Here is a 12,966-nt window from a genome sequence, read left to right on the forward strand (position 1 = left end):
TATATTTAAAAAAAAAAAAAAAAAAATCCTGTTGTTTAAAAATTGATTTCAACTGTCAGTACACTTCAACGTTCAGATTAAATTTTTACTTTGTAGTATTTTGATTTTCTGTCATGATCCCTGTAAACTTGAAATCAAACCTACAAGCTCAAGACATACAACCAGTCATTGAGCTTGTGTATGGTTCAGTTCAGAATAGTTTTTGATGCAGTCAGTGGACAGTTGTATTTGCACATAAATTGAACGGCACTTCTCACACTGACAGTCGGTTAATGCATTCTGGATCTGTGGTTTTATCAGCTGCTTTGGCCATTTTTGTGCTTTTTTTTTTTTTTTTTGACAGAACGTTTTCATCTTTGCTCATGTTCTCCAGGTTTTCCGGCCATATTACATTGTTGTTTGGGTTGAATATATTAATAGAGTTGCTAGTGGAATTCATGGTTGACTGAATTGTCAGTTTGGTTTTTAGATCTGCTTTTATTAAAATTAATCTTTCATCCTTTTTAACCAGGCATGTGAGTAAAGGATTATTCATGTAAACAGTAATCCAAGAAATCTTATTTTGTCAGGATAATTAGATATATGGTAAAAAAGATAAGTGGACAAATACAAGGTTTTAAAAGAAACTACATATGGTGTATATACGAGGTCTGTCCATAAAGTATAGGTCCTTTTTATTTTTTTCAAAAACTATATGGATTTCATTCATATGTTTTTACGTCAGACATGCTTGAACCCTCGTGCGCATGCATGAGTTTTTCCACGCCTGTCGGTGACGTCATTCACCTGTGAGCACTCCTTGTGGGAGGAGTCGTCCAGCCCCTCGTCGGAATTCCTTTGTCTGAGAAGTTGCTGAGAGACTGGCGCTTTGTTTGATCAAAATTTTTTCTAAACCTGTGAGACACATCGAAGTGGACATGGTTTGAAAAATTAAGCTGGTTTTCGGTAAAAATTTTAACAGCTGATGAGAGATTTTGAGGTGATACTGTCGCTTTAAGGACTTCCCACGGTGCGAGACGTCGCGCAGCGCTCTCAGTTGCCGTCATCAGCCTGTTTCAAGCTTAAAACCTCCACATTTCAGGCTCTATTGATCCAGGACGTCGTGAGAGAACAGAGAAGTTTCAGAAGAAGTCGGTTTCAGCATTTTATCCGGATATTCCACTGTTAAAGGAGATTTTTTTTTATGAAAGACATGCGGACGGGTCCGCGCGTCGGGACGCAGCCGGCGCGGTGCGGCGGCACAGGAAAAACACCTCCGTGTTAACTATTTGTAAAATCCAGGCGGCTTTTGATGGCTTTCAGTGGAGTGAGTATATGAGAAATTGTTTAACAGCTGGACATGTTCCAACTTGTCGTTAAGGCTTCCAACAGAGGTGTTTTTCCTGTGGAGGAGCGTCGCAGCGGCTGCGAGCCGACGCTGCAATCCGCCCGCACGTCTTTCATTAAAAAAATCTCCTTTAACAGTGGAATATCCGGATAAAATGCTGAAACCGACTTCTTCTGAAACTTCTCTGTTCTCTCACGACGTCCTGGATCAATAGAGCCTGAAATGTGGAGGTTTTCAGCTTGAAACAGGCTGACGACGGCGCCTGAGAGCGTTGCGCGACGTCTCGCACCGTGGGAAGTCCTTAAAGTGACAGTATCACCTCAAAATCTCTCATCAGCTGTTAAAATTTTTACCGAAAACCAGCTTAATTTTTCAAACCATGTCCACTTCGATGTGTCTCACAGGTTTAGAAAAAATTTTGATCAAACAAAGCGCCAGTCTCTCAGCAACTTCTCAGACAAAGGAATTCCGACGAGGGGCTGGACGACTCCTCCCACAAGGAGTGCTCACAGGTGAATGACGTCACCGACAGGCGTGGAAAAACTCACGCATGCGCACGAGGGTTCAAGCATGTCTGACGTAAAAACAAATGAATGAAATCCATATAGTTTTTGAAAAAAATAAAAAGGACCTAGCTGGAAATGTTAGTTATTGATGAATAAAACATTTGAATGTTTGTTTGATTATTCATAGACTGGTGTTAATTATTACATTCTTTAACATTTCAAGGATGTTTTTAATCGGTTATTTCAAAAGCTAACGTGCACATCTTGATCAAATATTAAAGGACATCAACACTCTGTTGCACATACAAATAAAATGTAGCCTCTGGCAGATTGTGATCCCTGGTGGCAGCAGCGAGTGCTGCTGTAGTTATTCTAAAATGAAACTGACACTGGTTTTATTTTGAGCTTGACGTTCAAGTGTGTTGGTTTTCATTGCATGATTTTGGAGTTTTTGAGTTGAGTTGGACTGCACTGGGTTGGTGTTAAGATTTTCTGTTTTAAGGGTGTGTTTGTGTTGTTGAGGTTTGAGGTCTTGACCTTCCTGCTGCTTTGCTACAATGCTGCTCTCAGCTACATGACCTCCACCTCCCTCCAGTCGCTTTGCCAGCTCAGCTCCAGGTAAAATACAAACACTCATATCAGTGTCTTAATCTACTTGAGCACTCTATTTATTTTTTGACACCTTGTCGGGACTTACTGAGGCATATACATGCACATGTACATGAGTGGCATTTTGGAAGTTTGTGTCTGTTAGTGACTGGAGCTCTGCGAGTTCTTCCAAACACTCACATGCACTGTTCTGCATTCATTTGCTTCTGATGCTCTTATGAACTTTGGCTCCAGAAAAAACCTATAATACCGCCACCTGCCAACATTATTACGTCCGCCAAGGATCTGGATCCGGATTCTGGATCAAGTTTTACTTGGTATAATCTTTGAAGGATTACTGTTAGCAAGATTGCGTCAAAACTACTGCATGGATTTTGACAAAATTTTCAACACAGATACATATTAAGCCATGGAAGAACCCATTCAATTTTGGAGGTGATCTGGATCCAGATTCTGGATCAAGTTTCACTATATATAGCCTTTGAAGAATTACATCAAAACTACTTCACGGATTCTCACCAAATTTTCAACACTGATAGATATCAGGCCATGGAAGACATCATTAAATTTTGAAGGATTACATCAAAACTACTTCACAGATTCTCACCAAATTTTCAACACTGATAGATATCAGGCCATGGAAGACATCATTAAATTTTGTAGGTGATCCGGATCCGGATTCTCGATCAGTATTTCACTTTATATATACTCTGAAGGATTACCTCAAAACTACTTCACGGATTCTCACCAAATTTGCACTACAAATAGACATTAGAGCATGGAAGACTCCATTAAATTTTGGAGGTGATGCAGCTCCAGATGGGCAGACATGAGAAATCTTTGATTGCTCGTTTATTTATTTGATAAGCTTTCAGCTGCAGATGAGAATTGCTCTGATGAGCACAGGCCGAGAGACAAGTCATCAGTTATTTACTCTTAAACAAACATTGCTCTATGTCAGCTATGTATAATAGTAATAATAATTTTAAAATGTCAGCAGTACAACCTTCTTTAATAATCATTTGTTCTACAATTTACCTTAAGTGACTATAGATGCCGTAATGTTGATCTACTAAATTCCTTTATACAGAATACACTTTGTTTTCGTCCCAAAGCTATTTGCTTGTTTTTTGCCACTTTGTTTGTTCATAGACCACAGGCAGGTGATTTTCTTAGATGGCGATGCAGTGAAGTGGCTAATCAAAGTGTTTTCACTGATTGAAGCCTCCCTGTTTCACTAATGGAAGAGCCTCTATTGTGATTTTTATTGCTGTTCCTCTAGGGTGTGTATATGTGGTTACCCGCGTCAGCAGATACGGCGTTATAAAGGTATTAACGGACGGATGACTGTCACATCAGAGTTCCTGGTTCAGCTCATCACGGGGATACACTATGCCTTGTGAGTTCACACACAGCCAAGCTGGTTAGATAGAAAATTCCTGACCTCATAACTGATAATTAGTCACACAGATGGTGACCCCATAACTGTTGAAACCAGTATCTGTAGTTTGGTTATGTGGCATTATTCTAATGATGCTGATGTCTGCCTCAGTTTAATGTTAATGTGCACTGCTGTACTTTGTTTGTGTGTAGGTGTAATGGAGAAGTGGACTTGGGCTCCATAGCGCTGGATGATGTTCTGTATCGGGCCCAGCTAGAATTGTTCCCTGAAGCTTTATTGGTGGGTGAAATATTTTCTTCCTGTTCCCCTGTTACTTCCTCTCCTAGATTTGCATTTAAACCTGTGGTTTGGTTTGTAGTCTTGCTCCTGCAAACTGTGCTCTGTGTGTGTGTGTGTGTGTGTGTGTGTGTGTGTCAAACACTATATAATCCCACTAGATTATTTATGTGGGCTCTGTTAAACTGTAATCCTTGAGCACCAGAGGGTAGAGGATTAATGTAAGATGACAGTATTACTACACACTCTTCGAAAATCAAAAAATGTGACCTTTGGTTTTTGTAAGAATGGTGCTGGAGTTTCAGATGTGTACAAAAAACCCCACCTTTCCCCCAAAATCAGGGCTGTGAAAACTCAGCGGAGCTGCGGGATTCCGCAGATTTCATCATGGGCGGGGTAGGTGGGTGTTAGTGTTGTACTCTTTAATCGTGATCGTTACTGAGTTTTTAAAATGCTTATCGCAAAGCATTCCTTTTTTTCATGCAAGTTTTATAAGTCCGCGGACACTGATCTGTGTGTTACAGATACATATCAGTTTCCTCGGATTCGCGGAGATTCACGGAGGAAAAATGCTGCTCAAAGCCTGGCTAAAGCGGGACTGGTTGGTTGCTGCGGTGACACTGTGTGGCTCCTGTGCGAAGCTTAGCTAAACGTAGCATGTGGACATCGCACACTTTTAGAACTTTCAAGTTTTTAAAATAAGAATTTTGCAGCATGTCTGTGTCACGGAGCGACATCAGACTGAGCGAAGATGGCGAGAAAGACTGAAAAAGTGTGATAAGGACAAGAATCCGTGGAATTGTTGCTGGCTTCATGAACACACCTGAAAGATAAACGGGAAAAGCAAACCGGTAAGAATTGTTTTTCTCTCTGGAAAATAAACATTGTGCTGTTCAAACAGGATTTCAGGAAAGATTATGTGCCTATTTTTTCTTTCATTAATCTAGACTTTCTTTCATTGGGGAAAAAAAAGACATTGTGGCTTTGAATGAATTTAGGCTACATGAATTTACGCAACAATGTAAATTAGTTTTTATTAATGTAGACTTTTTTATGGGAAAAAAGACACTGTGGCTTTGAGTGAATTTACAGGAATTTACACAAGAATGTGTGGCCTTTTTACTATAAGGTATGTTATTGATATCTTACCCTGATTTTCCAAATATTCTACAATCTTTAGCTGTGGTTTTTGACATGGTTTAACACTCTTTTCAGTCTTCATGAATTTTATGTAGTTTAATTGTTCTGAGTTGATGCATAATTTGGTTTACAATTAAAAGGAAAATCATTCCAGGTCCTACTTCCACGTCGTATTCTGTTATTTCAACATGATCATTGATGGTTCAAATGAAAGGTTGAATCTAGGATCATTTAAATATGCACTAATTTTGAGATTTGTTCTTCTAGGAGATGTTGAAAATGTATCAGTAGATGAAAATTTAATTTGGTTTCTGGGGCCCCACAAGGCCCTAGACCCCGGCTCCTGGGGAGCTGCGCCCCCCAGACCCCCTGCGAATTTTCCTCGGATTTTACAATTTTCATTTCACAGCCCTGCAAAATAATTTACTACTTTAAAGCCGTGGTCACAACCCGCCGTACTTGCACGTGCGTGCAGTCTACTTGCAAAAACGTGAGCTAAATTTGGAGATCCGTACTTTAAGTACTGCCTCAGTACGAATTTAGGAGCACGCAGACACGCCGTAGAGGTTTTAGTGCATGCAGAACTTTTGCTGCGGATTCACCAGCAGTGCAGATGACGCACGTTGTGAGTACTGCCTCGGTACGGATTCAAAGCAGCACATTTTCATTCAATTATTATTGAATTAACCAAATCCGTACGTAGGCAGTACGGATTTGGAGGCCGACAGACTTGCATGCACAACGCAGCTTCTCACTTGAACTTGGACTTTTATTTCCAAACGTCAGCAACAAACACTCCACAGCTTCAGTCTGATAACTAGCTGTAACTTTTCGAGGCAAGTAAACACTCGTACAACTGACCGCTGCAGGCTGGACATGGTCATGCATCGCCGACGCCGAAAAACACCTGCCGCTCCGGTCCCGCTCATAAAAAAAGAAAAGCGACCCCCCCCCCCCCCCCCAACACACACACACTGCATTATTGTCATCTCTCTTTATGGTTACGCTCCTAGAGACGTGCGTTGAACGTACTCCCTCCCTCCTCTTGCTACTGCCTCCGTACGTTTTCACAAAAACGTAGTGGCCATGGCATCCGCAGAAAATGTACGGCGAAAAAAAACGCACGGTGGGTTGTGACCGGGGCTTTAGTGGATAAAAGTAGCAGGTTGGTGCTATCTTTTGCACATCTTGGTGATCGATCTTGTCATACTGTTTGTAGTGGACACACAGCTGGAAGTTGTCACTATTTTGTGTTCGTCCTCATTTTACATGCTAATATGTTACATATGAATGAATGCAAGTGCCACTTGAGAAATTCCAATCAGATTTAAAAGCTTGTGAAACACTTAGAGAGAAACAGACTGAGTTTTTGTTTTTCTCTCCACTAATCTGTAACTGCATTTGTTGTGCCAAGATCTCTGCATTAATCTTTCTTAAGTAATAGGATTATTGATCAAATGTTGTTACATGATCTGTTACATGATGAGCTGTTCTCTGGTTTGAGTACCTTAGAGAAATTGTCCAGCAAGTGTCATGCTGTTTATTAGACCTGTGTTTTCATGCTACAGCTGGATTCGTATGGTAATTTTTACTGTCTTTGGTGGTTTGGAGGTTCATTTATTCTGCTCTGTGGTTTAGATCACTGTTGTGTTTGACTGATCTTGGCTGTGCTTGAGGCGTTAGCATTCTTTGTGCAGTTGGTGCAGCACAAAGTTGGGAAAACAGCCAGCCAGCTTTGGATTGATTTTGTTGGGCTGTTTGACACAAACTTATAAATGATAAATGGACTGTATTGCTGTTGTGCTCATCCATCTGATGCAGATGCCAAATACACTTTACACACACTCGCACGATGCCATGCATGTGCTTAATTGCACACCGAGACTAGAGACTAGGAATGGGTATTGATAAGATTTTATCGATATCGATGCCATTATCAATTCTGCTTATCGATCCGATTCCCTTATCGATACCTCGTGAATTTTGTACTAAAAGTAGGCTTTACAGGTTTTCTATGTATTTCATTGAGTCTTAAAGTAAATAAATATGAAATTGGTCAGTGTATCCTTGATCTCTGGACATAAATAAAAATAAACAAAACAGTGTTTTGCTTTGAAGTTATTAATTCAGACTGGATTCTATCGTTCTAACTTGACTCGTCAGAGAGCCGTGCACAGTTTGGAGCTGTGTGAACAGAACGGAGGACGATTCTCATTTCTTTCTCACAACAAGACAAGAGTCCCAGTTAGTAACTTTAATCCACACAAAAGTGACTCATGATTGACATATTCAGGGATGAAAGTGGTGAAAAACAAAAAAAGCTGAAACCCCAAATTACCCCCCAACACCACGTGCACGAAAATGTTTCAATTCTAGAAGCTCTGAAATGCAATCTGGGACTATTCCAGACAATAACTGCATTGAGTGCAGTATCCATTTAGGTGAGGAAAAAAAAAACAACTTTCCTTATTCAAATTCATTCCAGTAGTATTCTGCTCTTACTAGGATGCAGCAGTTTTCTAGTTTGGCAGATAGTTCTGGAGGAAATCACTGAAGAAATTAGCACATTGAAAATATGGTTTGACCGAAACAAACTTTCATTAAATAAGTCAGGGATGAAATGGAGGTGTAAGAGTCACTAGGTGTTCACAGGAAACATTTATTTATGTATGTATGTATGTATTTATTTATGTATGTTCATTGTTAGTTGCTTTTATATTTTCTGTTTTTCTATTCAGGTTCTTTTTGTCTCTTTCCCTAAAATTGTATATAATAAGTATATATTGTATAGAATAATCATTAGATTATTAATATATAAACAAAAATAAATTTAAGAAATATTACAATTTGAAAACAAATGCACCCGAACGTGATGACGGCTGCAACTGCTTAATGCTAACTTTTAACATTGAAAATGCCATAGACATGCTAACGCGTTAGCATCGCTCCCGTTTTTAAGTTATAAAATACCTCTATCAACTGTTTCAGAAGACCATAACAGGTCGGTTTAACATAGAAAAGGTAAATAATACTCACAGACGTATGCTCTTTAGGGTTTTACTGGGGGAAAATTAAGCGAAAGAAAGAATAAACGAAGCAATAGATCGAAGCATTGCTTCAATCTGTGAAGCACTGCTTCGATTGGTTCAAGGTTCAAAGCAAAGCCGCGCTGCAGAAAAGTTGATTACGGACGCGCTGCAGGGTCTGTAATCAATGTAGAGAAATTATCATTTTCCTGACAAACACCCCCCAAAACAACGGCCACTCTGAAGGACCGATAACAGAATCATTAAGCACAAAGCTTATTGATGTCGGTGGATCGAATCATTTCTTAACGATACCCAAAAGGAACCGGTTCTCGATACCCATCCCTACTAGAGACCTTAGTCATGGACACCACTGTGATATTTCCTGTCTGACTGGGAATCAAACTGAAGATCGTCTGCTTGTGGTTTGTTCTAACCCCTAGGCCATCACCTCCTCACATATGTACTGACATGATCACATTGTTTGCTGCACAAGAAGGTGTTTAGAACAATTATGTGGCTTTCTTGTTTTAGAAATTTGAGTTTGAAAATAATTGCTTCATGCCATTCTCGAGGTGTGTATTTAACTGTCGGCCCTTTTGTTGCTCTGTGGTTGCGTGTGGGGTCCGGTCTAGTGTCCACTGACCGGTTCTGTTGTTGTGTACTTGCTGTGTATGCTATACTATGTCGCTGACATATGCTCATTAGTCAAAACTTAGACTACCGGTTTTGTCTTAAGGTTTGATAATGCAAAATCCACAACAATACAACATGCTTCATACCCTAAAAACAACTAATAACATCTACATTCACATATCCAACATAAGGCATAGATCAGTGCCACTTATAGGCTCAGGGGGAATTAACGCAAGTGAGGGTTTGGGTGCAGTCATTTTGCCTTTCACACTGACATTAAGTATGTTGTTTATGCCTTTTTTATTTTGAAACATTATCTGCCCCACACAGTGTTTCAGTGTGCTTGGTTAGCAGTAATGCAACAGAAAAGTAAGGCAGGAGTTTGAAATTGGAGAAGAATATGATGAGATTATCACCAGGTGACAAAGTGCACAACAAACTGGGCTAGTTCCTTATCTTTGAGGGGGTGTGTACTGGCTCTGGGCCATTGGTCAGTCCTGCTGCCAAACCTTAGCACCATGTGCAAACCTCTTTAGGTTATTAGAGCAATTAGCATTGTTTACAGATGAGTGCAATCCCTCTGCCCTCAGGTGGGTAATGCTATCAAGTCATCACTCTGCGGAGCTGCGCTGAAGAGCAACACAAAGGAGGGTGCACGGAGTATCGAGGTCGAGATCACACCCACCTCTTCCAGGATCTCCCGCAATGCTGTCACCTCCCTCTCTATCCGGGGCCACCGCTGGAAGAGAAACGGTGAGAAGTGCAGCACAAGAACAAATTACACAAAGGTGCCAAGAAACCTGTCCTGTGTGAAAGTGTTTTCAGTCTCATATGTTACATTTACATCTTTTTGCTTGTAGGTGACATTTCTCTATAGTAAAACAATGGACTGTATAAGTAAATATATGCCAAAGGAGAGGGCAAGGAATTTAAATCTTAATGTTTCATTCACTACTACGTTGCATCACTCTCCCCGTGTTCATCATCGGAATTATCTTCATCCGTCACCTACCAAACCCATAGATTGCTATTCCAAACATTCCTACTTGGAGAGCTGAAAACCTGCTTAGAATAGATTCATTTCACTTCTTTATTTTTCTCACCTGTTATGAACTATCAGAATTTGGTGTCGACACAGAAGCAGACAGTCATCCAGATTCTTTTGTATCTAGAAAATACAGATGGTGCTGCTCAGTCAAGAATGCTGCCAGACATGCAGAAGATAAATTTGCATATTTTTTAAACATCATTGTATTTCGCTTTGTTAGATCCTATGTAAATTCTAGACTCAGAAGAAAATAAAGCATAAAAAACGGGCTCTGCTAGGTGGTCTTTAGAGTCATGGTTGAGGATCAGCACATGCAGATTACAGATACGGCAGATAAATTATAGCCTTCAGTTATTGAGACGAGTTTAATGAGTAGGTTTAATCTGAACCCTTAATGCTCCTTTTTCATCTCATGGTTGTTGCTCATTTGTAATCTTGTCAGAGGTACTTCACAAGGCAGAAAGCTTTTGTTACAAAGACATGATTAACCCCTTCTAAGCCTGTATATCCCTTCGATGGGAAATTTCACTTTTTATTTGAGATACCGACAAGCCAAAATAAGGCGGGTGGTAAGGGGTGAAGGGAAATACTATTAACAATTCATGTGTTAGGATGAGTGAGTGAAGTTAAATTCCACTCATTCAGTTCCAGCTCATAGAGCTAGAATTTATTAGTGAATTAGAGAATTTATTAAACTTTTATTAAATATGGGTGTGCCAAAATGAAACTAAAATCCAGTGAATACTGGCACTACTGTCATTTTATTTGTGCCATTTGAAGACGATTTTGTGTAGGAGGTGTGAAGATGACCTGTAATGTATGAAGCTACATGACTTAAGCTGTCTACTGTTGCTTTAACAAGTAACTTACAAATTGGTGAAGTATATGGGGAAAGTAATGCAGTGCTACAGTGTGCAATTTACTGCAGTACAACTCATTAACCAATATTTTGCACATTTGTTCTTGTATGTAATCAGCCGTTCAGCTTATATACATAAACATTACTTTATCATCCTTAGAAAATACGACAGAGAATGAACAAATGATGCAAATGCATACACAGTGGAATCCTACACACTCACCTGAGGTGTGAATAATATTTTCAATACTGTCAAGTAAAAATAATATAAGTACACTTTACCTTTAGGGAAATGTGTGCTAACTATCCGACTTGTTGAAGGCAGCTCTTGATAAATTGCTGCTCACCGTTTAGGTCGTCTTTATGGGTCAGATGGAAATTTATAGAATAGAAAAATTCATTTTCCCAAACCCACTGGCATAGCCCTATGTTGAACACGGAACCATCATTATAGAAACATTAAACATTATGTATAAACACTGATCCTCCCCTCCGCCATCGTATTGGGTGGAGCAAAACCTTTGGCTGCTAACGCAGCAACTAACATAGATGCAGCAGAACAAATATTAAATGAAGCATATTTTCTTGTAAAATTTTATTGTACATGTACTTGGGGAGCCCCCCCCCCCAATGCCTCATTGACTTGTATGGCCTATAATGCAGCAAGCCACAAGGAGGCGACTGAGATTTTGGCTTCACTTTTAAGGAGCTGGTCTCTCCACCATAATGTTGTGGTTTATGCTCCAGCTCATTCATTTCCATGCAGTGTTTACTTTGACCATTTAATGTTCTATTACATTAATTATTTTGTGTGTTCTCTGTCACTGTGGTCGTGTGTGCCTGTGCACACGGCCTTTTTTTATGTGTTTGCATGACATGTCTGTGTGTCCATCTGTGTGTGTTTGTATACATGTCTGTGTGTTGTCCCACTGCTCCCCACGCTGTCCCCACCACCAGATTCCCAAGAGGTGAGTGTAGACAGTGAGGCTGCGCCGGGGAGCGTGGTAATCCCCAAGATCAGTGTGACAGGTGTGAGCGGCGACCGATTGCCCAACGGAGAATCTCTGCGGTCACGCCCGGACGGCCATGCCCTGTCCAACGCCGAAACATTGGGTACCACCTCCGAGGTCAGCCTGGACCCCAGAGGTCATGACTCCGGTACACGTGTTCAGGAGGTCAGGAGGCAGAAGTCTGTGAGGCGGTTGGTGGAGAATGAGGGTTCTGGGTCAGCCTCCACAGGGAGGAGCCAGTACTAAGGTCCTGCCCCTCCTTCCCCTTGCCCCAGTCCTGGGGTAACCTAGGTAACCATGTGTAGGGGCGTGGTCTGAAAAGCTGCATGATGACTCCCTGTCTCTTTTTTTATGCTGGGCTCCACCACTATCTCTTCGCCTAATTGCACTATTCCTCTCATCTGCCTTTCCAACATAATCGATTCATTTACACTCTCCTTTGTGGCTGAAGCTTCCTCATGAGAATCTCCTCCTCAGACTCCTTTTAAAAAATCTAATTAAATTTTGAAGGGTTAACTTAACAGATCAATAACCAAATAAAACCGCATCACTAAATAAGCATGCTTTGCTGAATCACGTCAAAATAATGTGACGGCTTTGAGTTTACGCAGAATGAAGTGGCTCCTTGTAAAAACCAAATTAAAATAGAACTGTACATATAAAAGTTAGCCTTTTTTTGTAAATCTCCTATAGCGGTGCTGTTTGGAACAGCCTGGGGTCAATAAGAACAAAAATACACAACTGCTTTGACTAATAATTAAACAGTGACATGATTTAGGAGGACGTTGTGATTAGTTAGCAGCCCTCAGTCCCAGCGTATTATCACTTAAATCACACAAGCACATAGAAACTATGTTGAATGATGCGACACGGCGGCTGCTAATGCGAGTGAAAGCAGCGTGACATACATTGGTTGGTTGGTTGCTTGAACAAAATTAGCCAAGATGATGGAATACGTTTCAAGACAGCTGCATTTCTGTATAAATCTAAAATGTTTGGTATCCCCCCCCCCCCCCCCATAAATGTTGTAAGTTAGCAAGAAATAAACACTTTTAAATCTATAAAATTCTTGTTTTGTAGCCACGTTCTACCTCTAAGGTGATTTACAAGCCATCTTACCGATATGT

At 40.4% G+C, this 12,966-nt stretch overlaps 1 protein-coding gene across 4 annotated transcripts in view; it reads left to right on the forward strand.

Annotated features, from left to right (window-relative positions):
* fam126a (family with sequence similarity 126 member A) overlaps nucleotides 1–12,966 on the forward strand; it is a 41,134-nt gene that overhangs the window by 25,021 nt on the left and 3,147 nt on the right. For 3 of the 4 annotated variants that reach the window (XM_034160426.1, XM_034160428.1, XM_034160427.1), the window contains 4 exons: nucleotides 2,356–2,451; nucleotides 3,725–3,841; nucleotides 4,036–4,123; nucleotides 9,513–9,675. In XM_034160426.1, the coding sequence (XP_034016317.1) occupies nucleotides 2,356–2,451; nucleotides 3,725–3,841; nucleotides 4,036–4,123; nucleotides 9,513–9,675 (464 nt within the window). Of the gene's footprint in view, nucleotides 1–2,355; nucleotides 2,452–3,724; nucleotides 3,842–4,035; nucleotides 4,124–9,512; nucleotides 9,676–11,786; nucleotides 12,131–12,966 lie in introns of all 4 variants that reach the window. The other variant, XM_034160430.1, reaches the window with a different exon arrangement.

This window comes from Thalassophryne amazonica, chromosome 20 (assembly GCF_902500255.1).
Source record: "Thalassophryne amazonica chromosome 20, fThaAma1.1, whole genome shotgun sequence".
Classification (NCBI taxonomy): Eukaryota; Metazoa; Chordata; class Actinopteri; order Batrachoidiformes; family Batrachoididae; genus Thalassophryne; species Thalassophryne amazonica.